Consider the following 25,971-nt stretch of genomic DNA (forward strand, 5'->3'; position numbering starts at 1 on the left):
AGAAAGTTCATATTGATGTTATTATTAAAACAAAATTACTTCGAAACCCAAGTGCACATTAAGCGAAAGTGAAGCTACATTTGGCCTTTATTTTCTCGCCAAAACACAGGAGAGTGGCAAGGAGGTGAGGCAGGCAAAGTGAGTCAGAGAGAGAGAGAGAGAGAGAAGAAGGTGTGAGTGAGGCAGGGTGAGGCTGATAGAAGGTATGAGGGAGGTAGGGTAAGGCTGAGAGAAGGAATGTGTAAGGCAGGGCGAGCAGAGAGAACGTATGAGTGAGGCAGGGAGAGGCAGAGAGAAGGAAGGTGTGAGTGAGGCAGGATGAGCAAGAGAGACAGTATGAGTGAGGTAGGGTGAGTGAGACAGGGAGGTGTGAGTGAGGTAAGGTGAGACAGGGAGGTGTGAGTGAGGTAAGGTGAGGCAGGGCGAGGCAAAGGTCGGGGCAGGGTATGGGATGCCGAAATGAGACGGGCTGGGGAGAGGAAAAGTGGGCTGGAATATGAGGAAACTGATGAGGAAGTGGAAGAGAGGATGAGGAAGGCGGGGTAAGGCAGGAGAGAAGAAGAGGACGAGAATGAGAAAGAAGGGGTGAACCAAGAGAGAAGAACAGGTGAGGGGAAAGTAGATGAGGGGATGGGGAGAAGATTGAGATGAGGCCTAAATGGGGAGGGGAAGAGGGGAAGGGGGAGAGAGGATGAGGAAGAGGGGGGTGAGCCAAGAGAGAACAGGTCTGGTGGGTTATGTGAGAGCAGATGAGACGAGAATGAGTCTGGGGTGAAGGTGAGGTGCGAGGGGTCAAAGGTGAAAGCGGTCGGGGTGAGACAGGTCAGGGAAGTCAAGGAGCATGAGGCAGGCAGGCGAGCGGGGTGAGGCACTACAGTGGGTGAGGCGTCAAGGGTAAGGCAGGGATGGGTGGCAGGTGTTGTTAACGGGTAAGGAAGGCAGGGTGTGAAAATGAATGAAAGGGGATGAGGCGCGCGCGTGCGCGCACACACACACACACACACACACACACACACACACACACAGAAAGAGAGAGAGAGAGAGAGAGAAAGGAGGGGTACACAGAGACAAGGGAGGAAAAAAAAGGAGTAAGGCAGGTTAGGACAAGCAGAGAAAAGCAGACGAGGGAATAAGGCTGAGGGGGGGGAATAAGGTAGGGGAGGGGGTAAGGCAGGGGAGGGGGTAAGGCAGGGGAGGCGGTAAGGTGGGGGAGGGGGTAAGGTAGGGGAGAGGGTAAGGTGGGGGAGGGGGTAAGGTAGGGGAGGGGGTAAGGTTGGGGAGGGGGTGAGGATGAGGTGAGGACGCCAGAATGAAAAACGGGGATGAGGAAAAGAGGTACTAGGCAGGGAAACAGAGCGAGGATAAGGTGAATCATGCCGAGGGTAAGGCAGGGGAGGGTGAGGCAGAGGGGGTGAGGAAGTGGGAGAGGCAAGGAAGGGTGAGGCACAAAGGTGGGGGAAAAAGTGTGCGATTGAGTGGGGAGGATGGAGCTGGCCGAGGGTAAGGCAGGAGAGGGTGAGGCAGGAAGCGGGTGAGGCAGGCCGAGGGTTAGAGGGCGGGGGGAGGCTGGGGGTAGGGAAAGCAGGCTGAGATTGAGGCAGAGGAATGTATAGAAGGGGTAGAGGGGGAAGCAGGTCCAGGGTGAGGCAGGTAGGTTAGGCAACGGGAGATAAGTCAGAAGCGGTAGGGGGAAACAGGCTGAGAGTAGGATGGGAGGGTGAGGCAGGAGGGAGTGAGGCAGAAGGGGTAGGGGGAGGCAGGATGAGAGTGATCTGGGGATGAAGGGGATGGGGGAACAGGCCGAGAGTGGGTCAGGGGGATGAGAGCGGGGATGAAGGGGGGGGGGTTAGGCAGGAAGCAGGATGAGGCAGGTAGGAAGTGAGGCAGAGGAGTTACGCGTGGAAACAGGCTTAAAGCAGGGCAGGGTGGGGGATGGGGGGGAGGGGAGAGGCAGGGGGAGTAAGGGATGAGGCAGGCTGAGAGTGAGGAAGGAGGGTAGAGAAGAGCAGGAAGGGTAGGGGAAGGAAGGAGAGGGAAGGCAGGCTGAGAGTAAGGCAGGGGGAGGGAGTGAGGAAGGCAAAGAGTAAGGCAGAAAAGGCAGGATGAGGCAGGAGGGGAAAAGCAGGCTGAGAATGAAGTAGAAAGGTTAAGAAATAGGGCAGGCTGAGAGTGAGGCAAAGGAACAGGGGTGAGGCAAGGAAGGAGAGGTGAGGCAGGAGAGGAGAGGTGAGGCAGGAGAGGAGGGGGGAGGCAGGGGGAGGCAGGAGGGGTGAGGCAGGCTAAGAGTGAGGCAGGGAGGGGTGGGGGGGGTATAAAGAAGTCCATCAGGCAGGGACCAACGACCTGAACGGGCAGACTTCCCGGAAAGGCCAGGCTGACCCGCATAGCAATCGTGGCTGTTGCTGTTGCTGTCATCTTGGCCTGCTAGAGTTGTGCTGTCAGGGTGTATTGTGTCATGCCCTGGTGTCACGCTGTGGTGTAGGGTGTCATCTGGTCCTGTGGTGTTAGGTCATGGCGAGGTGTGGTGCTGCGGTGAGCCTGTGTCATATACTAGCGTGGTGTCATCTTCTGTTGTGGTGTCATCTTGTGTTGTGATGTCATTTATTGCTGTGGTGTCAACTGTTCACACAAGGTTACTACACCATCTCCCGTTGTTGTGTTGTGGTGTCATCTGGTGTTGTGGTGTGGTATTAACTGTTATTTTTGGATATACCTGGTTAATATCCTTTTAGACGTTATTTATGCAGAGTATGCCGATGTTGGAAGGATTCATGTAACACGGAGGAGGACATTAAGGTGTAATAAAATAAATTGAAAAGGAAAAGGTGTTAGGGAGCTTCCTTCACCGACGAGAATACAAGCCCTGGTGTTGAGGTGATGTGTGGTGTTGTGCAAATCAATTGTGGTGTTGTCTGATGATGTGGTATTGTGGTGAGGTGGTACTTTGGTGGTGTGTGGTGAAGTAGAAGTGTGGTGGTGTGTGGTGTGGTGGTGTGTGGTGTGGTGCTATGTACATGTGGTGTCCCCCGCTGTTGTGGTGGTGTGTGGTGGTGTCATTCTGGTGTAGTGAAGCCATCTGGTGTTGTGGTGGTGTGCTGTTTTGTAAGGTAGTGCTGTGGTATTATGAGGCACCTGATTTGTGATGTAGCAGTAGGTATGGGATATGAAAATGTGGTGAAGTGTGATGAAACGAGGAAGCTGTATGGTGCTGTGTGATGAAGTGGAGGGTGTAGCGATATGGTGTAACGCTGTGGTGTTGAGTGGTGTGCCAGTGTGTTGCTGTGTTGGTACTGTGGTGGTGTTGCAATATTGTGGTGCTAACAATGTAGAGATATACAGTAAAATGCACCATATATTCTGTTATAGTGCTGGATTTTTGTAGTGCTGAATGTGGTGTGGTGTGGTGGCTTTTTAGTGTGGTGTAGAATGTGGTGTGGTGTGGTGGTTTTTGAGTGTGGTGCAGAATGTGGTGTAGTGTGGTGTAGAATGTGGTGTGGTGTGGTGATTTTTGAGTGTGGTGTAGAATATGGTGTGGTGTGGTGGATTTTGAGTGTGGTGTGGAATGTAGTGTGGTGTGGTGTGGTGGTTTTTGAGTGTGGTGTAGAATGTGGTGTGGTGTGGTGGTTTTTGAGTGTGGTGTAGAATGTGGTGTGGTGTGGTGGTTTTTGAGTGTGGTGTAGAATGTGGTGTGGTTCGGTGCAGAGTGTGGTGTGGTGTGGTGGTTTTTTAGTGTGGTGTGGAATGTGGTGTTGTGTGGTGGTTTCTGAGTGTGATGTAGAATGTGGTGTGGTGGTGGGTTTTGAATGTGGTGTGGTGTGGTGATTTTTGAGTGTGGTGTAGAATGTAGTGTGGTGTGGTGGTTTTTGAGTGTGGTGTAGAATGTGGTGTGGTGTGGTGATTTTTGAGTGCGGTGTAGAATGTGGTGTGGTGTGGTGGTTTTTGAGTGTGGTGTGGAATGTGGTGTGGTGTGGTGGTTTTTGAGTGTGGTGTGGAATGTGGTGTGGTGTGGTGGTTTTTGAGTGTGGTGTGGAATGTGGTGTGGTGTGGTGGTTTTTGAGTGCGGTGTGGAATGTGGTGTGGTGTGGTGGTTTTTGAGTGCGGTGTGGAATGTGGTGTGGTGTGGTGGTTTTTGAGTGTGGTGGCGTGGCGGTGGCAAGTCGTGGAGTCATGGGGAAAAGCGGAAAACGACGGGAAAAAATAACCGAGAATTTGGCTGTGGTCACACTGAGGAGAGAGGGACCGGGACCTCACACTCACCACCACCACCACACCACCTGATACACACACACACACACACTACACACTCATACTACCAGGCACACTGCTTTCTCACTACACAGCCATTCACACTAAATGATATACAGCCACTCCCAGCACCAGACACATACACTGCTTTACACAGCTCTCATAACTACACCACTACTTCCGCTCCCTGATACACACTACATTTCTTTACCGTTGTCAAAATTTCAGCATGCATAGGTCACCTTCATTTTTATTTATCAGCCACTTTACATTAATTATCTTTTCCCGTCTGACTCCAAACCTTCATGACTTACAGCACAGACTATTTCTAAATCCATCTAATGGCTCCATTCCTCTTCTTTCTTTTCAAACCACTAGAATAATCGCAACACTCAAAGTCTCCGTTCGTATGAGAGACAAGAATTGGGCCCTTGCGAGTTTGGGGTTACCAGGAAGTTGAAAAATATCGACACAGACACTTTTTGCAATATCAGCAACTACTGCGTTTCAAACGGATAAATATGTGAAAATAGGTTTGGCATTATATTTCGTACTTGCTAAACGATGAGCAGTAAATAAGGAAGATAATAAGCACGTTTTGAAACACTGTGAAAAGAGGGACACTTCGATATCATCCGTTCCTTATTTACTACAACAAGGAAGCATAATGTTATTCAGCAGGCACTTCATGTGATGTTAAAGCTAATTCCACACGACATTTTTCCAGTCTAAACGCGCTTTGTGCTAATACAACTAAAACCATCAATGCCCACATTTCCAAGTTCCCTGTAGCCCCAAATTCGCTAGTGGTCAATTATGGTGGTTTCAAAAATTTCTGTGGTCAAACTATTACGACAACGCAAAGGTACAAAAATGGACACAGCACACGTAAAAATACTTCCAGTACACCAGACAGCAAGATGACCCAATACTACTTCGGTGAAACTCACGATTTAATGCCCGGTCACACGCACAGGTTGAAGGTGTAGTCCGGAAAGGTCAAGGTTACGCTCTCACTCTCAAGGTCATCATGTAACAGATTTTAGCAAGGGCGATGACCCCATGGAAACTACTGGAGATACCTCGAAATTTGCCTTGCCTTACATAAATAAAAAGCAAAAGAACAACGTTAAATGATCTTCTTTATAAGACTTCACCCTTTTACTAAAGTCTGGAAACAAAGTGTACCTTCTATACTTTAATTAATGACTCTAATAATCTGTGAGTCATTTTTTTCTGTAAGCAATTCTACATCCACGACAGTAAAATCCTGATGATGGCTGTGCTTCATTAACTCTGTATCTTTCCCTTCCGTAGTTTCATCAGTTTCCTAATACAGTATATTTCAACTCAACACACATCGCTACCATCAATCCGACTGAGGCACTGTTTACTACTTCTATTTATCTAAGTATCTATGGCCAGACGCCTTAATCCCGTAAGGGGTGGCCACAAATAAATCATCTCCATGTCGCCTTGTCCCCTGCCATTTCGCTGTCCTCCCCCCAACTCGCAAAACCTTCTCTCATATACCTCTCTGCATACCTCCATCTCATCCTCCGTCCTACACTTCATCACTCATGGAAGCAACGATGACCAAAAGAGAAAAAGAATAACATGATCACGGAACTGAAGGAGGATGATTTATACGAGTGAAAATGTATTGCTTGAGTGAATGACTGAGGTGGTACTCAAAGAAGATTTAGATTAATACGCAGTTGAAACAGGATTTATATTAGGTAAAGGTGAAGAAAAACAGTAAGGACAATAAAGAAGGGGCATGCGATCTTCTTCACATATCTTTCATTATCAAAACTTTCTCTCTCTCTCTCTCTCTCTCTCTCTCTCAGGTGTGGGTAAAGAGATCAGTTCAGGTAGGTAGCCCACACAACGCTGCCCACACGCACGCTTCACTACACACACCTGCACACACAACTTTTTAAATGAACATCCTCTCTCTCTCTCTCTCTCCCTCTCTCTCTCTCTCTCTCTAAATATTGAGTTCCCATACAGAAAAGAGAATGCATAAAAGGAAAAGGCTCGATCAGGAAAGAATGAAAAGGACTGGAAAGGGTAGAGAAATCTAAAAAAAAACTCTAACAAGTGACAGAAAAAATAATGACATATGGAGGGTAAAGAACATCATCATCATCATCATCATCATCATCATCATCATCATCATCATTATCATCATCATCATCACCTCTGTACCCACCATTTATTCCCCCATCAATGATCCACCATAAGACAAAGGCAGAGTGAAAAGGAAAAAAAAAGGAAAAAAAAAGAAAAAAAAAAAGAATGGAAAAGTGAAAAATGAAAAAACAGAAAGAAACTTAACCCTCTGACTTTCGGATCTTCTCCAGCTGAGCGAAATCGTCTGCTAAACATCTGAATATAAAACTTAAACAAAACATTAAGAAGACTGAAGAGAAATAAAAGAAGACGAGAAGAGGGAGAACTGAATTAAATGAATCGATAAATATAAAAACTAAGAGAACGGACATATTAACCTCTTCACTCCAACGACCTCTTTCTGATTCCAAATACCACCAGACGATTTTATTCAGCGTGGGAGAAATTTTTCGAACTGAGGGGGAGGGGGGGTTGATAGAGCCTCCATTAACCCCTTCACTAAATGTCCTTTGAGTTGAATAATAATAAATAAATAAATAAATAAAAAAATTAATAAAATCGTCTAGAATAAAATAAAGTTGCACCTCAAGGGGTAAAAAAAAACATGGAAAAAGGTAACAAAAAAGAGCAATAACAAAGATAAATTATAGAGGGAAAAAAATATAGAAAAATGTTCTCAAGGTCAAGGGGTTAAAAGAAGAACAGGAAAAAGGGTAACAAAAAAGTGCAATAACAAAAACGAAAAAATAAAACGCGATAACAAGAAAAACGATGATTAGAGGAGGCAAAAAATATATATATAAACGAAAAGCAGATCTCAGTGGAAAAAAAAATACCCCAGGAAAAAGAAGAAAATCAGAGTAAAAAAAAAACATGAAAAGAGGAGGAAAAACAAGGAAGGAAGAAAAGAAACAAAAGAAATAAAAGAATAAAGGGAAGAACAATAGAGAATAAGACAAAAGTAACCATTAATTTCTTGGTGTGTAGAGGCTGTGAGGAGAGAGAGAGAGAGAGAGAGAGAGAGAGAGAGAGAGAGAGAGAGAGGAAAAAAGAAAGGAAACACAGAAGGAAAAAAGGAAGGAGGACGAAAATTAACCAAGAAAATAGAAAAATGAATAACTGAAAAAGAAAGGAAGGAAGAAACGGAAGCGAGGAAGAAGAAAGAGGAAGCAAAGAAGAAAAAAGACAGGCAGGAAAGAGCAAAAAATGTGTAAAACGAAAATTAAGATCAAGAAAACGAGGCAAGAAGAAAGGAATGGAAACCAGGACGCAAAAACCCATCGAGAGAAAATGGAAAAAAAAAAAAGAAAAAATTATGACAAGGAAAGAGATTAGACAGGAAAAAAGAGCAGAGGAAACTGAAAAGAAGGAAGGAAGCAAATATTGAGAAAAGGAAAACAGAAGAGAAGGAGAGCAAAGGAAAAGGAAAAGGCATGAAAAAGGAAGCGTGAGACTTGAAAAGGAGGAAGGGAAAGAGAGCCAAGCAATAAGAAAAGGGAGGTGATGAAGAAAAGTGCTAAATTACACGTACGAAAATACACGACAATAAAACAAACAGTAAAGAAAAACAGTAATAACAAAAGGAGGGCCACCGGGACAGCGAGGGCGATGAAAGGCAAGATATAAAAGAAAATAATGAATAAAAGAGAGGAAGGGAAGTGACAAAAATGAAGGCAAAAAAAGAGATGAAAAAATGAATAAAAGATGATAGGAGAGGACAGGGGGGGAAAAAGGAAAAAAAAGTAGCAGGGACAACATGAGGAAAAACACAGGAAAATTAATTAAAAAGAGGAAGGTAAGGGAAAAAAAAAGAGTAGGAAAATAGAAGATAGCAAAGAAAATAAATAGAAAAAGAAAGAAAATGAAGAAAAAAAGGGAGATGATATGCTAAGAAAAAATAAGAAACGAAAAGGAGAAAAAATTACTGGGGTATAAAATTGAGAGAGAGAGAGAGAGAGAGAGAGAGAGAGAGAGAGAGAGAGAGAGAGAGAGAGTAAAAAAGTGGGTTATAACAAGTTAGTCCATTAGGAAGGTGGCTTTTATAGTGCAGCTGCCAATACCCTCGGGGGGAAGTGAAAGAAGTGAGAGAGTGAGTGAGAAAAAAAGAGGGTCTGGAACTTCCTCTCTCTCTCTCTCTCTCTCTCTCTCTCTCTCTCTCTCTCTCTCTCTCTCTCTCTCTCTCTCTCTCTCTCTCTCTCTCTCACTGAATACTATGATTTTCTCAACTTTTATGCTTATCATTTCATATTCTCTCTCTCTCTCTCTCTCTCTCTCTCTCATTCTCTCTCTCCCTCTCTCTCTCTCTGGCCAGCGAAACAAAACGCGATTTGCCCCATTAAGTGATTTCCGGTGTCTAGAAGGAGGAGCAGGAGGAGGAGGAGGAGGAGGAGGAGGAGGAGGAGGAGGAGGAGGAGGAGGAGGAGGAGGAATGTGATAAAACTTTGAGAAAACCAAATGAAACCGACAGAAAAATGAAAAATAAAAATAAAGGGGAAAATAAAGAAATAAAAAGTCTAATTCATTGAGAGAATATTATGAAAATGGAAAAGGAATTTATAACAGGAATTTATATATATTGTTTTTTTAATGTGCAAAAATAATATGATATTCAGGTTATTTAACCGAATTATGTAATGGCAGGAAGAAGAAGGTGTGAAAGTAGAGGATGAAAGAGAGAGAGAGAGAGAGAGAGAGAGAGAGAGAGAGCGAGAGAGCAAAGAAACCGAGAACCACAGAAAGAACACAAGAGATCACAGGAGAAAGAAAATGACGATAAAATAAGAAAAATAAGCAACTTTAAATCTGGGGATGGAATTAGGAGTCGAAATGTGGGCAAAAATAAGTAAGAAAATGACGAAAGAGAAAACAGCAAATAAAGAAAAAAAATAAACAAGAGGTATATTAATGCTCTCAAACTCCCATGACTCCCTCTCAGCTGAATAAAATCGTCTGAAATACAATGCTAGAGTTGTTCCGACCAAGAGACGGTTTAGTGGTAACAGTACTAACGCAGCCGCCAAACAGAATCTCAAATAAATATAATTACGCTGCGTTAAATGGAAAAGTAATTCTTGGGGCGTCTCGAAAAACATTCAAAGTTACTATATTCCCTTCACCTTAACTTGGCCCAGATATTCGTCCTTCTGCAGCTTATTTCACGTAGCTCAGTGGCAGAACAAGACAAGGCCACGCTTCTACATCGCTTCCACAGCACTTCCTCGTGACTAGCATCATATTCCAGTGTTAATCTCTTGCTACAACGCAGATAAGATCGGGGAGATGACAAGTTTAGGCCAAGTCAGAAAGAAAAGAGTATAGTATTAAAATTCCGTCTCCTGTGCTTCTCTCTCTGCTATTATCATGTACTGGTTGCTAAAAGAGAGAGCAAACCACGAGACAGATAACCAATTATTAAAGAGGAAAGAGAGTGCAAGACTGAGGAAAAGAGCGGGTTCTGACGCGGACACCGATAAAGAGCAAAATGGCGAGGATCAAAGCTATCTACAAACAGCAATAGAGAGAAATAATAAAAGAACGCAAAAAAAAAAGAGAAAAAAAGGCAAGAAACCTGAAAATAACTGAAAAGAAAAAGCAAGAGAACGAGAGAGAGAGAGAGAGAGAGAGAGAGAGAGAGAGAGAGAGAGAGAGAGAGAGATGAGAAGAGTAGGAGATGAAATTGAGCAGGGAGAGCCAAAAAAAAAAAAAAAAGGAAAAAAAGAACAAGAAATTTAGAAGAAATGATGCGAAACGGAATTAGGATAAAAAAAAGAAATAAAACTGCAGGACAGCTTAAGAGAGAGAGAGAGAGAGAGAGAGAGAGAGAGAGAGAGAGAGGAGAGAAAATTGAGACGTGGGAAAAGACAGAGACCAAGAAACAGAATAAGATCCCCTAGAAAGCAAGAGACGAGAACTAACTTTAACGGAAGAAAAAAGACCAAATAATTAAGAATAGGTTGAGAACGGACGAAAACGGGACAGAGAGAAATATGACAGAAAAAGGGAAAGAAAAGAGACAGCTACAGATCAAAAAATAATCTGGGAAAGAGAAATGAGAGGAGGAAAAAGAGGAATTCATGTGAGGAAATGAGGATGAGAGAAATGCCATAAGGAAATAAACTAGAGAACAGGAAAAGAAAGAAACACAGGCTGAGAAGAGAGGAGGAAAAGAGAAATGGTGAGAGAGAGGAACAGCAAAGATGATGGAAAAAGGGCAAAACACGAGGGAATGCGCTGAAAGAGACGAACGGCGAAAAGATGAAGAAAAAGTGAATTAAAGAGGAGACGAGATGAAAAGAGCAAGAAGAGAAAAAAAGGACCAAGAGAAAACGAGTAGGAGATGAGAAAGAGAGCAACAGAAAATACGAGAAATAACACTAAAGGAGAGAAAAACAGCATACGAGAAAAAAAGCAAATAGTCATGAGAAAAAGAGCAAGAGAAATGAGAGGAAAACGGAGAGATAAGAGAAAGGAGGCAAGAGAGGTAAGAGAAAAAGGGCAAGAGATAAGAAAAAAAGACCGACATAAGAGAAAAAGAGAAAAAGATATGAGAAAAACAGCAAGAGATATGAGAAAAACAGCAAGAGATATGAGAAAAAGAGCAAGAGAGATAGAGATAAGAGAAAAAAGGGCAAGAGATATAAGAGGAAAAGAACGAGTGATATAAGAAGAGCAAGAGAGTAATATGGGATAGAGAAAGAGAGATACAGTAAGATAAAGAGCAAGAGACAGATAGAGAGAGGAGAGAGAAAAAGAGCGGGCGAGCCGAGTGTCCGGCCGGCCCAGCACGACCCTGCAGAAAAACCCGGGCGCGAACTTCCGGTGAGACGGCAAAAAAGCCTCTCCCGTGACCAAACCAATTCCCCGGACTTGATTTTACGAACGTTCAATTATCCGGACACCAGAATACAGGGACATTACATAATCTGGACCTAACGAACATTCAATCATCCAGGCACCGGAATACAAGGACACTGCATAATCCAGACCGCTCGCTTTAACGAATATTCAATTATCCGGACACCCGAATACAGGGATATTGTATAATCCGGACTGCTTGCTTGAAAAATTACCCAGTTATCCAGACACTGGATCATTATATAACATACAGTATTCTCACACCCATATTCAAAGCCTGAGATATGTCTGGCTAACGTACAGGCAGGATATCAGTTCATCAAATATATCACTGCTTCTGCTTCTCACTGCCCTCCACTCCTGCTTCTCACTCCTGCTTCTCACTGCTGTCCTCTCCTGCTTCTCACTGCTTTCCACTTCTGCTTCTCATTCTTTTCCACTTCTGCTTCTCCCTGCCGTCGACTTCTGTTTCTCACTGCTTTTTACTGAAATATTACACTGCTGAGAATGTGCATATATTTTTCTTCTCACCGATGACATCAACATGAAATGTCTGAGAGGAAAGTACCGGAGATGCCCTAAGTGTGAAGCAGACACAGTAAAGAGTAAAAGATTCTATTCCTGTCTGTACAGTCTGTGAAACATCAATATTCTCATTTTTGTCTGTTAACCATTTTACGAAGCATAAAGAAAGTGTTATTTCCACTAATGCGTGTCTTGAACAGCTTTCTTCTTACTCGACAAATGCTGGCCTCACAGATTTGCCTTAGACAGCTACTCCATTTTTTCACGAACTGTTCATTCATCAGATTATTTACTGGTGTCAATATGAACTCCAGTATACAGTCCGCAATAAACCTGCAGCATGCAAAACCAAAAACATGCTTTATAATGTTGCCGATAGAGTTAGTAGTTCCAGTAGAAAAACACATATCATAAAGCAATCCCCGCCCCTCGAACTCCACTGTCCACCAATCATATGCTATGAGGCCTTTTGAGGGGCGTGAACTCTTTGCCAAGTTACGATGAACGAAGTATGGACAATAAAGAATGTTCACGTCTATGCATGTAACACGTAATATAACCCGAAAACTTAACTCCTCACTTCAATTAATTTATTTTGGTTCACTGCAAGCCGGACCTTTCTACTAAGGGAGAGTTTGGCCACACTTCGCCACGGAAACAATGAGTCCACCTTTTCCTATACTCTATACTCTCTTCCCTTTAACTAGGCATAAAAATTTCAAATCTCCAAAATCAATGCCGGGCTATAACAAGAGTGTAACACTAGAATATGATGCTAGTCACAAAGAAGTGCTGTGGAAAGGATGTAGGGTTATAGCTCTCTCTTTCTTTATTCTGCCATTAACCCCTTCACTACGATGACACCTATTATCGTATCTTCTCGCTTTCTTACGATATTCCTAAGACAGAGAGAACCACGTGGATTCTGAGATATTAAACAGAGCCTTCATTTACCCCTTCATTGCGACGGGAAGCTGCATAAAATCAAAAGTTTGTAGGAATAATATATAAAAGGTGTCCTGGTTGTGAATATTGGAACGTTGGTTGAATTTAGAACCAAAATATTATAGTTAATATTAGAAGATATAAAGAGGAGTACAAAGGGTATACAAGGAGTACAAATAGTTTACAAAGGAGTGCAAAGGGTATACAAAGGAGTACAAAGGACATAGAAGTGGGTACAGAGGGAATACAAAGGAGTACAAAGAGTATACAACGGAATACAAAGGGTATACAAGAAGTTCAAAGGGTATACAAGGGAGTACAAAGGGTATACATGGAGTACAAAGGGTATACATGGAGTACAAAGGATTTACATGGGGTATACAAGGGAGTACAAAGGGTATACAAGGGAATACAAAGCCAATACAGCATCGACCACCCGGCCATTTTCATAACAAGATTAATGACGGTTCAAGAAAGGGAGCTGGAGGGGGAGGGGGAGAGGGAGGGGGAGGGGAAGGGGGAAGAGGGGGAGGGGAGAAAAAAAAGCGAGCGGACATCGAGGAGGAAGGAAAAGAAAGAGTTAAAAAGACAAGATACACAGACCACCCAGACCTAGAGGGCCCTAGCAGGTGGTCTGGGTTTAATATTAATAGACAGAATAGCAGTATCTAATTAGGATAGTTCAAGGCCGGAATAGCAAAGCAGAAGACTCTCCCCCACCCCCTGCACCCTCCGACAATCGCCCGTACAGGATAACAAGTAGAAGTGAAAGGACTGAATATTAAGGGAAGGATATTTTGATTCTGAATGGTAGATATGACTGGAGTATCAAATTATATCTATCTATCTATCCATCGATCTATCTATTTATCGATTATTCTACCTACCTACCTACCAAGCTACCTACCTACATACCAAACTGTCTACCTACCTACCTACCCACCTATCAATGGACATCTATCTATATCTATTTATCTATCTGTCTATATACATGAGAGAGAGAGAGAGAGAGAGAGAGAGAGAGAGAGAGAGAGAGAGTGAGGGGAACTACATTTAATACATTCAGTTCTATATCAAATAAAATCCTCTAAGAGCAAAAAAATAATAATAATAATAATAAAAAAGCATAACTTACGTCCTCGGGCAAAAGGGGTTAAGGGACAGAAAAGAGATAAGCAAAAAGGAAGAAGACAGAGACAGGCAGAAAGGAAGGGAGGAAATGAGGGAGATGGGAGGATGAAAAGGTGGGAATAGGAAGAAAAGAAATGAGAAAGGGAGGAAGACTGGAAATGAAGAAGGTGGCAAGAAGACATGAATGAGGTAGGACGGAAAGGAGAAAATAAGGGAGAGAATAAGAAGAAAATAAGGGTGAAAATAAGGTGAAAATAAGGAGAAAATAAGGGACTGTAAGAAGAAAATATGGAATGAAAAAACGAAAGAAATATAGGGAGAAACTGGAGAGAGAAACAGGATGAAGGTGGAGGAAACTTGAAGGAGGTAAGGTGGTATGGAGGAGGGAGGAAGATAAGGAAGATGGAAAGGTAAGATATAGGGAGTAATTAAGGTGACTCATAGGTATACAAACACCTTAAGATTTCTATGTGTTTAAGGAAGTAAAAGAAATGATAGTGAGAACAGTAAGAAGGGAGATCTACGATGGTGCAAGGAAGGACGCAAGACAGACAGAGACGTGGAGAGTGAGGAGGAGGGCAAAAGAGAGACAGGCAGAGACGGTGAGAGGGACAGGGAGGGAGGCAAGGAGACATGGAAGGGAGGTAGGGTCATCATGGAGGGGGGAGGGGGAGACAAGGGTCCAGAGGAGGCCCAACAATTACCTGCCTCACCTGAATACCTCCTAATTGACACACACACACACACACACACACACACACACACACACACACACACACACACACACACACACTCTGTAGATTAGGTATACACGCACACTACTACACATACACTGTACACATTGGACTTCATCCTGTGTTTGAAAAAGACAAATTTGGACTTAACAAAATACAATTCTTTTCTGATTATGAGTCAACTTTACCATTACACAATCAGTCAATTTTATCCCACGCTGAGGAAAACTGTAATATAATTTTTCCTTGTTTCTTGATTGCCTATATTGCGTACATTTTCCTGTTTGTTCCTCACCTCCTTCCTTCACCCTGTTTCCATTCTTTTAATATTGTTCCTCTATTTTCTTTTTACAAACATTTTTAAATATATCTTTCCTATTGCTTGTCTCTCCTTACCATTCTTGTCTTCCCCAACACTAACTTTTTTCTTCCTCCTCCTCAACCCACACCTCCCTTCACACCCAGCACACACACCCTCAACAACCTCCCTCCTCCTCATCCCTACACCTCCTTCAAATGTGTCCCCATTAACATTATAATCACAGCACACCTAGACATACCTTCGCCTTCCTTCCCCATCCTTCCCTTCATCCAAAGTTTCCCCTCCCCAATACCCCTAACGGCATCTCTTCATTTCCCAAACCTCCCCACCTTCATCTCCCCAACCCTCCATATCCTCTCCAACAACCTCTCCATCTCCTCTCCCCAAATTCCACGTCCCTCCATTTCCTCCCCGACTATCTCACCGCTGTCTACTCCAGAACTCCCCACCTCATCTCCATTCTAACCCCTCTCCCCAGCTAGCATCTCCTCCCCAACCCTCTTCCATCTCCTTCCCAGCCTCCTCCCCGTTCCATTTCCTCCCCAACTCCCTTCCGTCCCCTCACAGTCTCTCCAGTTTCATATTCTTCCCATAACATCATTCAGACTTCCTCCCCAAGCCCTCTAATTCCTCTTAACACCATCCCTCCCCATCTTCCCCACCATCCTGCTACTCCCAGCACCTTCCACATCACCACATTCTCCCTCCATTTCTCACCACCATTCCCCATTCCCAACCTTTCCCCATTTCCCGTTTTCCCTTGCAATTTCCTACTCTCTTTAGTCTAACATCGTCTCTTACCTTCTCCTCAGACATTCTTTTATCTCACATTTCTCTCTTCCACTTTTCCACTTTCCCCATTTCCTCTCCCATCTTCTGTTCTACCCATCTTTCTTTTTTTCTTTTTATCTCTCAACACACCATTCCTTTTTCCTCCACCTCTCCACCTCTCTCCCTTCCCCCATTCGTCATTATCTCTGTTCTCCCCCCTTCATTATACTCTCTCTCTCTCTCTCTCTCCCCACCACCATCTCCAACACTACTGTCCCCACTCTTCCTCTCCACCGCCACCACTCGCAAGCCCTCACTGTTCTCAGAAAATTCAATCAACATAATCGCACCAGAAGCCAAAAATGACCACGAGAAAATGAAAAAGAAAGAAAAAAAAAAGGGTACGTCATTCTACCGAGGGAAGAACGGACAATGGATTTAGAAAAAGGTTGGGGGAGGAGAAAGAGAGGTGGGGAGGATGGAGAAAGGGGAGAGGAGGAGGAAGGGAGGAGAGCTGGGTGGAGTGGGCAAAGGGGGTAGAGAAAATGAAGCATGTGGAAGAGGAAGAGGTTGGGAGTGAGTGGAGAAGGTGGAGACGAAGGGGGGTGAAGGAAAGGTGGAGAAAGGATGGGGAATGGAAGAACGGTGGAGAAAAGGGTGGAACAGATAAAGGGTAAAGAAAAAGGGAGATAGATAGAAGAGGAAGAACTTGGAAGTGGAGAAGGCGGAAAAATGGAAGGAGGGGTGGAGGAAATGTGGAGAGAGGAGTGGCATGGGTAGACAGTGAAGCAAAGAAGAGGTAGATTAATGAGAAGACAGTAGAAAGTAGATGGGTAGGGGGAAGACGAGAAGGACGAACTGGGAAGGGTAAAAACATAGGAAGAGGGAGTGGATAGTGGATGGAAAGTTGGAAGTTGATGTGAAATACAAGATAAGAAAGGACTGTGCAGTAGCAGGTATGGAGAAGAGGTGGGAAGTAGCAAGTATGGAGAAGAGGTGGGATGTGGACGTTAAAGAGGTGGAAGGATAGTGGATTGGGTGGAGAAATGGTGTAAGGGGTTAGGTGGATAGGTGGAGGGCAGGTGGGGAGGTGGCCAACGTGCGAGGTGCGAAGAGTGTGGAAGAGGAGAGAAACTGGAAGGTGGAAGGGGAGATTGAATGAAATGAAGCTGAAGAGAAATGGGGTGGAGGTGGGAGGGAGAATAGGTAGAGGGGAGAGAGAGAGAGAGAGAGAAAGGGGTGGGGGGAAGAGGAATATTAAGCAAGAGGTGGTGAGGATGAGACGAAGTTAAAGAGGAAGAAGGAAAGAGAAGGTTGAGTGGGGAGGAAGAAAGGCATAAGAAGGGTGGAGAAAATAATTTGAAGAAGTGAAGATGAGGAGGGAAAGAAAATACAAAGGTAGGTACAAAGGAAATCAAACAGCAAGAAATCTATTAGTCCTTCCGATGTTGTCTGTTATAAAGCAGGTTTTAACTCAGGTAATTGTTGTGTAAGTTTAAGACAAGGATAACAAAAAAAGGAAAAGAAGAGGGAAATGTGTAGTGGTGGGAGGAAGGAGGAGGGGAAGGTGCGGAAGGGAGGAGACGAGCTTGGGGAGGAGGGAGGAGGAACTGGGAGACGGAGAAGGAGAAGAAAGGAGAGGGAAAAAAAGAAGATGGAAGGAGGAGGAGGAAGAGGAAAGAGAAAGGAAATAAGAAGGAAGAAGGAGCAGGAGGAGGAGGAGAGAGGAAATAAGAAGGATGGAGGAGGAGGAGGAAAGAAAGATAAAGAATGATGGAGGAAGAGAAGGAAGAGGTGCAGGGGGAGCTGGGAGGAAAGAGAGGGAAAGGAGAAGGAAGGAGGAAGCGGAGGGTGGAGCAGGGGAGGAAAAATCTTGAAGGGAGCGAGGGGGGAGCGAGGGAGTCCCAGAGATTATTAGATTTTCACTCGTTTTACGTCTTCTCCTTACGATCAAAGTTTTACAAAAATCGCCAAGCGTCGGAGAGCGTAAAGAGAAGAATGGCGGAACCTCAACAATTATTACCACATTTTAACATTACAGGTGAGATTTTAACACACTCTTTGGTTAATTTATCACAATTTTTGAAATCGGGAATATATTGTTCTTTGGTTAATTCCTCACAATCGTTTATGGTGGAAATTGAACGCACTCTTCGGTTAACTCATCACACTTTAACTTCTTCAGTACGTGTGTGTGTGTGTGTGTGTGTGTGTGTGTGTTCTAGCTATACTCCTTATAATCTAACGATCTAAAACTACCATCCCTCCACCTTGAATGCTGCGCTATATTTTAAAAACAAAAATAATACTGAAAATGATGCTAGTCACGAAGAAGTGCTATGGGATGTAAGTAGAACAATAGTATCGTCTTTCTCTGCCATTGAGCTACACGAAAATCTCGGCCAAATTAAGGTGAAAAGACTATAGGCTATTTTACTCATGTTCGTGGATCTGTCTATACTATTTACACTCAAACTTGGCCTAAAGGTAGCATCTCTCCATTCTGAGTGCTGGCCTCGAGGGGGACCTAAAGTGGGGATTTTAACTGCGAGTGGGACTTGAAATACGAACTTTGGAGAGACAGTACAGCTGGGAGTTTGAGGATATATTTACTGAGGACTGAGGACCTATAAATGAACCTTGAGAAATTGAAGAAAAAACAAAAAATGAAAAAAAAAGACATCACGTTGGTTTAAGGATGAGGACTTTGGGAAGGCTACGAGAGGAACTTAAAAAAATATATATATATATATATCCTAATAAATTTCGAGATAATACTACACTGTTAGCTTGGAGGGAGTTTGAATAGGAATCGACAACGGGAGTTTCGAATGTAACCCAACACTGTCCTTACCTGTGATCCTAAAATTATAGACGGTCACCTAAAACAGTATCCTAAAATTATAGACGGTCACCTATAAAAAAGTATCCTAAAATTATAGACGGTCACCTAAAACAGTATCCAAATATTATAGACGGTCACCTAAAACACTATCCTAAAATTATAGACGGTCACCTAAAACAGTATCCTAAAATTATAGACGGTCTCCTAAAACAGTATCCTAAAATTATAGACGGTCTCCTAAAACAGTATCCTAAAATTATAGACGGTCACCTAAAACAGTATCCTAAAATTATAGACGGTCACCTAAAACAGTATCCTAAATTATAGACGGCCACCTAAACAGTATCCTAAAATTATAGACGGTCACCTAAAACAGTATCCTAAAATTATAGACGGTCACCTAAAACAGTCCTTGGCGTCGGACCTAAAATGGAACCAACGAAGGGTAAGGAACGGAGGGACCTAAGGCTGGAACCAGGACTGTAAAGGTGTTAGAAGGAAATTTTAACATGGAACTCTAGCCTTACGTGCCAATCCAGGGTCTTACCCCCTCCCACACACACAGTCACCCATCCAGTCACTAGCCAGTCAGGTGTCTACAGGGCCAGGTGACTTGTATTTCCCTCAACTTGTTATGTATTTCTCAGGGTGTATTCCTCCTGCCATGTATTTTCCTCATTACAAAGGCCTAGTACAATAAAATAAGCTGTAATAGGCGTCTTTGTACTGAATGGGTTAATGACTGTAATGAGAGGCACTGATCTGCCTCTTACACATTAACTCTTAGTCTTTTATTATTATTATTATTATTATTATTATTATTATTATTATTATTATCATCGCTTCCATTATTATTATTATTATTATTATTTATTATTATTATTATTATTATTATTATTATTTATTATTATTATTATTATTATTATTAATATTATTATCTCCTTTTTGTCTTTGATACCTCCAGACGAATATATATAACTCAGGAGAGACACTGATTTTTATTTTATTTTATTTTTATTCTTTTTTTTTAGCTGTACTTAACACCAGCATTTTGAAATTTCTTCCCCAAGGTGAATGTAATCATCTGCAAATAACAACACAGGTCATCGGAGTGAAGTGGTTGATGAGTCAGTGTTGCAGATGAGTCAGTGTTGCAGATGAGTCAGTGTTGCAGATGAGTCAGTGTTGCAGATGAGTCAGTGTTGCAGATGAGTCAGTGTTGCAGGTGAGTCAGTGGAGCGTAAAACTTAAAGGGAAAATGACTCAGGTCCTCTCAGTCCCACTTCACCTGACTCAAGCAAACATGAAGAGGTGACTGGGTGACTCAGGGTAACTTAAGGATACAAAATACTTATAAGTAAATCATTTTCTAATTATAAGTAAGGTTGGTGCAATATCAGACGTGGTGAAGAGTGACTCAATAATGCTATAAGCAATTTTATCTTACTGCGAAATATCTGAAAAATTGGCAGGACGTGGTTAAGTAAGAAAGCAGTAAGGGTGAAGTGACTCAAGGTGTGGAACGTGACTATTATTTTTAGTCAAACGTAAATGTAAAGGACTGGAGAGGTAGTTATTTAAGGTGTGGGTTAATTAACAGGTGACATAAGGTGACTGAACAAGGCGTAACTCTTGTATTATGAGTAAGACGAAAACATTAGGCGAGGCAGTGAAGGGTGTAAAGAGATAAATGAAGGTGACTCAAAGCGACGAAAGCTAACTCACTTCTTTATCATCATAGTCACGAGTAAGTGTGAGTGAGAGGAAGTAAGAGTGAGAGTGGAAGAGGAAAGAGTGAAGATAGGGTGAGTTGTTCGGCGTCTCCCTACCTTCCATCGGGCAACTGTCTCCACTGCTGGTCAGGGGCGAAGCTGCAAGTGGAGAGGAACACAGGTGAGTCAGTGAATTGTGGAGATGTGGAGTGGGGAGAGGTGGAGGGGGGAAAACGGTGGAGGGGGCCAGGGGAGTGGGGTGGTGGTGAGGGGAAGTGGACGAGTGGTGAAAGGGGGGAAAAAGTGGTGGAAGGTGGCAGGAGAGTGGAGAGAGTGATGGAGAGGAGGAGTGGAGACGGTGATGGAGGGGGGAGTGGAGAGAGTGATGGAGGGGGTAGGGTTGAGGGGAGGGTAAGATGGGAAGGAGAATAGGATGGGAAATGGGAAGGAAAGTGGGTGGAGGAGTGAAGGAAAAAGGGGAGATGAGGAGAATGATGATGAGAAGGAAATGGTAAGAATGGTGAAGAAAGGAGGGGAAAGCGAGGAAAGGAGAGGAAAATGGGGGAGCTAAGAGAATGGGAGAAAGAATAGGGGGAAAGGGAAGGGTAAGAAGCGAAGAGGGAAGAAAGAAAATGAGAGGAAAACCAAGGAGAAAGCGGAGGAGTCATAGAAGAGGGAAATAAGGAAGAAAGGATTGACGAATGAGGATGGAAGTGAAGAATGAAGAGCCTGAATGAACGGCTGAGTGGGGTGGATAGGAGGGAGGAATGGAGGTGGGGAGGAAAGGTAAGAGAATGAGGAGGAAAGGAAATGAGGGTGGGGTGGTGAGAGGTGGAGGAAAAGGGAGAGCCTGGGGAGAGGGGAGAGAGATGAAAACAGTATTAAGAGTGAGTAAAGAAGTGAGGAATGAGGAGAATGGGGAGCAATGGGGTATGGGGAGAGAGAAGCAAGAAACAGACATCAAAATGGAGAGAGCTGGAGAGAGAGGGACCGGGAAAGAGTGAGAGGTAGGAGGGGAAGGGATCAGGGAGGGAGAGAGAGTAGGGGGAGAGAGGGGTGAGTAGTTGAAATAAGTTATGGGGAGAAGTTAGGGAAGAAGGATTAATGGGGAGGAGAAAAAGATGAGGGAAAGGAAGAGGCAGTGAGAAGGAGGAAGAAGGAAAGAAGGAGGCGAGAAACAGAGTGAGGGAAGGTGAAGGGGAAGGAAAGACTGAGATGGAGAGGAGAAGAGAATTAAGTGGAGGAGAGGGAGGAAAGAGGGAGAACAGAAAGAGGGAAGATGGGGTGGGGGAGGAAAGAAGAGGGAAAGCAAAACGAGGGAAAAGGGGGGAGAAAAAGAGAGAGAGGGAGAAAAGATAAGTGAATCATAGGATGTGAGGAAAATGATGGAGGGAGAGAGAGAGAGAGAGAGAGAGAGAGAGAGAGAGAGAGATTCAATAGCATATGGGTAAAATGTTTTTGTTCAAAGTTTTATTATTACACAACAACAACAACAACTCCACATTACAACAACAAAAACAACACACAGAAGCATTTCAATCTACAACTACAACAAAATCATCATCATCATCATCATCATCTAAACCATCATTATCATCATCATCACCATCATCATCATCATCATCATCATCATCATCCTCACCTACACCATCATCATCATTATCTCTGCCAATTTTTACTATGAAACAAAATGGGTTGGAATCATAAACAGCGTAAGGAAACGATAAAAGATAAAGAAGAGTAGTAAAGCAAATGAAAGTAAAGACATCAGTACAGGTAGCAATATTCTGTAACCCTTAAAGGAAGTAGTAATAATAAAGTGACATTTAGCATTATCACCTAACCCTCTCTCAGACCAGTAAAGCAACTAATAAGGTAAACATAGGTATCTAACATTACTGTCTAACTCTCTAACCCCACCACTAACAAAGGGAGGTAAAGAAAGGCATCTAGCTTTATTTTCCACTCCTCTAACATACGAACAAACATTGGTGTCTAACATTACTAGTATAATCCACCACACTACTGCATCATCAGTACCACACCAATCACTCATTATTAAGCTGAGATACAAGATAACGGAGTGGGGGTTTGACGCAAGGAACAGGGGGTGTGGTGGTGGAGTGGTCAGTTGGGGTGAAGGTAGGTGGGGATGGGGTGAAGATGAGATGGGGAGAGGTTGGGGGTGAAGAATTGGGGAGGAACAGGGTGGGGAGGGGTTTGGTGGGTTGGAGATAGGTAAGGAGAGGCTGGGGGCTGACGAACTGGGGTGGGACGGGTTGTGGTGGGGCGATGCAGGAATGAAAAGTTTGAGGTGCAGTGTGACGGGATGGGGCGTAGGGTCAATGAGAAAGACAATGAGCTTTTTTCCAAGTCCTAACCTTCCCCTTAAATAAGACCGGCAACTGTCAATGTCACCTCAAGGTCCCTAAAAATACTGCTCGATGAATAAGGACAAGGAATGATCGAAACTGTGTCCATCAGTCTAAGCGGCCCACTAAATGACCTCGGGTTCTTTCAGTTGCAAGATGAATGAGCTAACCACTGCACCGCCAGCTTCTTCATCGACGAGTGGGATGGAGAATGGCGGGGCGGGGCAAGGGAAGGACGAGGCGTGGCGTGGAGGGGGTGCGGTGGGTGTGGAGGCGGGTGGGGGCCGGGTGGGAAGGGTGTGCGGGGAGGATAAGGGTGGGGAGAGGAGTGTGGGGAGAGGGAAGGGGATGGAAACAATCACTCCAACAACAGGCAGTTAAGAACATCAGCACAAAGTTAACAAGCCGACTCAGCATAATTAATTGTTTCTCATTACGTCCAGCAGACGGGCGAGTGGGGGACGAGGGGAGGGGAAAGGGGAGAATGGGACGAGAGGTGAGGGGAAAGCAAGAAAGGGACGAGGGAAGAAGGGGAGGAAAGGAGAGGGGAAAGGAAGAAAGAGGACGAGAGGTGAGGGGAAAGGAAGAAAGAGGACGAGAGGTGAGGGGAAAGGAAGAAAGAGGACGAGAGGTGAGGGGAAAGAAAGGGGACGAGGGTAGAAGAACGTGAGGGGAGAAACAGGGGGTGATGGTAGAGATGGGGAAGGAGGTGAGGGAAGAAAGGGGTGAGGGGTGACGGTGAGGAAAGATGGGGAGAAGTAGGGGGTAAGGGAAAACAGGGAGAAGTAGGGGGTACGTGATATGAGGGTGAGGGGAGAAGTGGGGATGAAGAAAGATGGGGAGATGAAGGAGCTCTGGGATGACGGGGAGTAGTAGTGGGTGAAGGAAAAAAGAAAAGGAAGTGAGGTTAGAAGATAAGAAAGAAGGTGGAGGCTGATGGGGAGGGGACGGTGAGAGGAAGAAAGGGGACGGTGAGGGAGAAGAGGGGGCAGGGGGTGAGGGGAAGGCCGAGGGGTGGGAGAAGAGTGGGGTGAGTGTACAAGAAAAAGGGTGAGAGAGCGAGGAGAGGAGGAGAAGGAGGGGATGAGGAGAGTGAGAGACCACGGGAGGGGGGAAAAGAAGAGGAAGATGAGATGAAAAAGCAGTGGACGGACATACAGGAGGAGGGTAGTGTGGGTGGGCGGTGGGTGGGATGAATAGTGTATGGGTGGGATATGAATGGGATAAAATTGATGAGGGTGAGATGGGGGTACAATGGATAGGGTGTGTGTGGGATGTGAGTGAGATCAAACTGATGTGGGTGGGACGAACATGGTATGGGTGGGATCTGAATGGGATCAAATTGGTGTGGGTGGGATAGACAGGGCGAGGGCGGTGCTGTGTGGCTATGGGCTGGAGGAACGGGGTGTGGGCGGGGTGGGTGTGTAAATGTGCCAAGAAAGACATGATATATTGTAGTGTATGAATTATGAGGCCACAGTTTCCCCTTTTCCTCATACACTCTCTTCAAATGCCCTCTTTATCACACTTTTTTGTGCTTTTCTTTTTGAGAGAGAGAGAGAGAGAGAGAGAGAGAGAGAGAGAGAGAGAGAGAGAGAGAGACAGGAAGCCCCTAGAGCTCTGATATGTCCTTCACTGCCAATGATGCGAGACGCGAGATGAACACCTGAACCACTCCCAGCCCACTCCCAGCCCTCTCTTGCCGCTCCCAGCCCCCTTAAGCCCCCATCACAGCCCTTGACAGCCCTCCTATACCCCTACAGTCCTTCCCTACCTTTCACTACCCTTCCCTACCCTTCCCATCCCATTCCTGCCACTCACAGTCTTACCCTAGCCGTCAGAGAACCCCTTTCCTCCCCAAATCTCCCCTTTCCTCCCCAAATCTCCCCTTTCCACCCCAGTCTGGCCCTATTCTACCCAGCCCATCTCTCACCCCATCCGTCTGAGCACTTTCCTCTCCCCTTAGCTCCTGTAGTCCAGTTTTACCTTCTACAGTCCACTACTCCACTTCACTGCACTTCCCTTTCCTTTACTACACTTCCCTGCACTTCACTGCACTCTCTCTCTCTCTCTCTCTCTCTCTCTCTCTCTCTCTCTCTCTCACACACACACACACACACACACACACACACACACATACACAAGGTACACAAAAGCCAATGTCAGAAGTGATCAACACACGGAAATCAACAGGAAAAAGAAACAGGCAATAACAGTAGACAACGGTGAGGAAAACAGTACATGAAGGACAAGGGAGATGGCAGTAACAACGGTGGTAACGATTAATAACAACGGTGAGAGTAGTAACGGGGGTAACAGATAGCACGATAAATACTAAGGGAAGTAACAGTCATTAACGGTAGACAGCAGTAACAGGAGTACACAGGAGGATAACGGAAACGAACAAAACAGTAGCAGTCACAGTATTGGTAACGCTCAGTAACAGTGGTAATGGGAGAAACAGGTGGACGATAGCATTACCGGGGGAGGGAGTAACAGTAACAACAGTATCAAACGGCAACGGGGGCAGTAGCTGGGACGATGACAGGAACAGGCAGGGCAATAACAGTAACAGCAAAAGATAGTAACAGAACGAGCGAGGGGAACGGAGAGAGTAACAGGGAAGGCGCTAACAGTCACAACGGACGTAACAGTAGCACCAGCGACGGGGGGATGGATGACAAGGACGAGGAAGTGGGAAGGAGGGAAGGGAAGGATGGGGAGTGGGTGAGTGGGGAGGGAAGGTGAAGGGGAAAGGAAGGAGGGGAAGAGGGGAGTAGAGAAAGTGAATGCAAAGGGAGGAGGGAAGAGGAAGGGAGGGGAAGAGAGAAGAGAAACTGAAGGAAGGAAGGAAGGAAGGAAGGAAAGTACTGAAGGTGGAGACTGATGAAGATGAAGGAAAAAAATTAAGGAAAATAAAATGCAGACAGAACACAAGGAAGGAAGGAGTGAAAATGGAGAAAGGAAGGAGAAAGGAGAGAAGAGAATGAGGTAGGAGGAAGAGGAGAACAGGAGGAAAGAGGAACGAACTGAGAAAGAGACTAGAAGGAATGAGGAGAGAGAGAGAGAGAAAGAGAGCGAAACAAGAGGAGATGGGGTGGGGTTGGAGAGGAGTGAATGGGGAGAAAGGAGAGGCGTTGGTTGGGGGTGGGGGTGGCACACAGGGAAGAATGGCAGGGGAGAGGTGAGGTGGTGGTGGGGAAGAGGGTCGGGGAAGAAAGGAAGTGTGTGTGGGGCAGGCGTGTGGGAAGATGTGGGGGGGGGGGAGAAGCAAAGGGGTGTATGTGGTGAGGGGGTGCAGGTGGGGAAAAATGGGGGACGAAGGACAGGGAGATGTGGAGAATGAAGGTGGGGATGAGCAGAGGTGTGGGGAAGGAAG

The 25,971-nt window shown here is 44.6% G+C and overlaps 1 protein-coding gene across 1 annotated transcript in view; it reads right to left on the reverse strand.

Moving 5' to 3' along the window:
- LOC145389727 (protein trachealess-like) overlaps positions 1-25,971 on the reverse strand; it is a 184,914-nt gene that overhangs the window by 128,011 nt on the left and 30,932 nt on the right. Inside the window, exon 2 of the mRNA XM_080264925.1 lies at positions 20,338-20,379. Within this exon, the coding sequence (XP_080121051.1) occupies positions 20,338-20,379 (42 nt within the window). The remainder of the gene's footprint in view (positions 1-20,337; positions 20,380-25,971) is intronic.

The sequence above is a fragment of the Coenobita brevimanus genome, chromosome 14, assembly GCF_032717465.1.
Source record: "Coenobita brevimanus isolate Jiangsu-jjx chromosome 14, ASM3271746v2, whole genome shotgun sequence".
Lineage (NCBI taxonomy): Eukaryota > Metazoa > Arthropoda > Malacostraca > Decapoda > Coenobitidae > Coenobita > Coenobita brevimanus.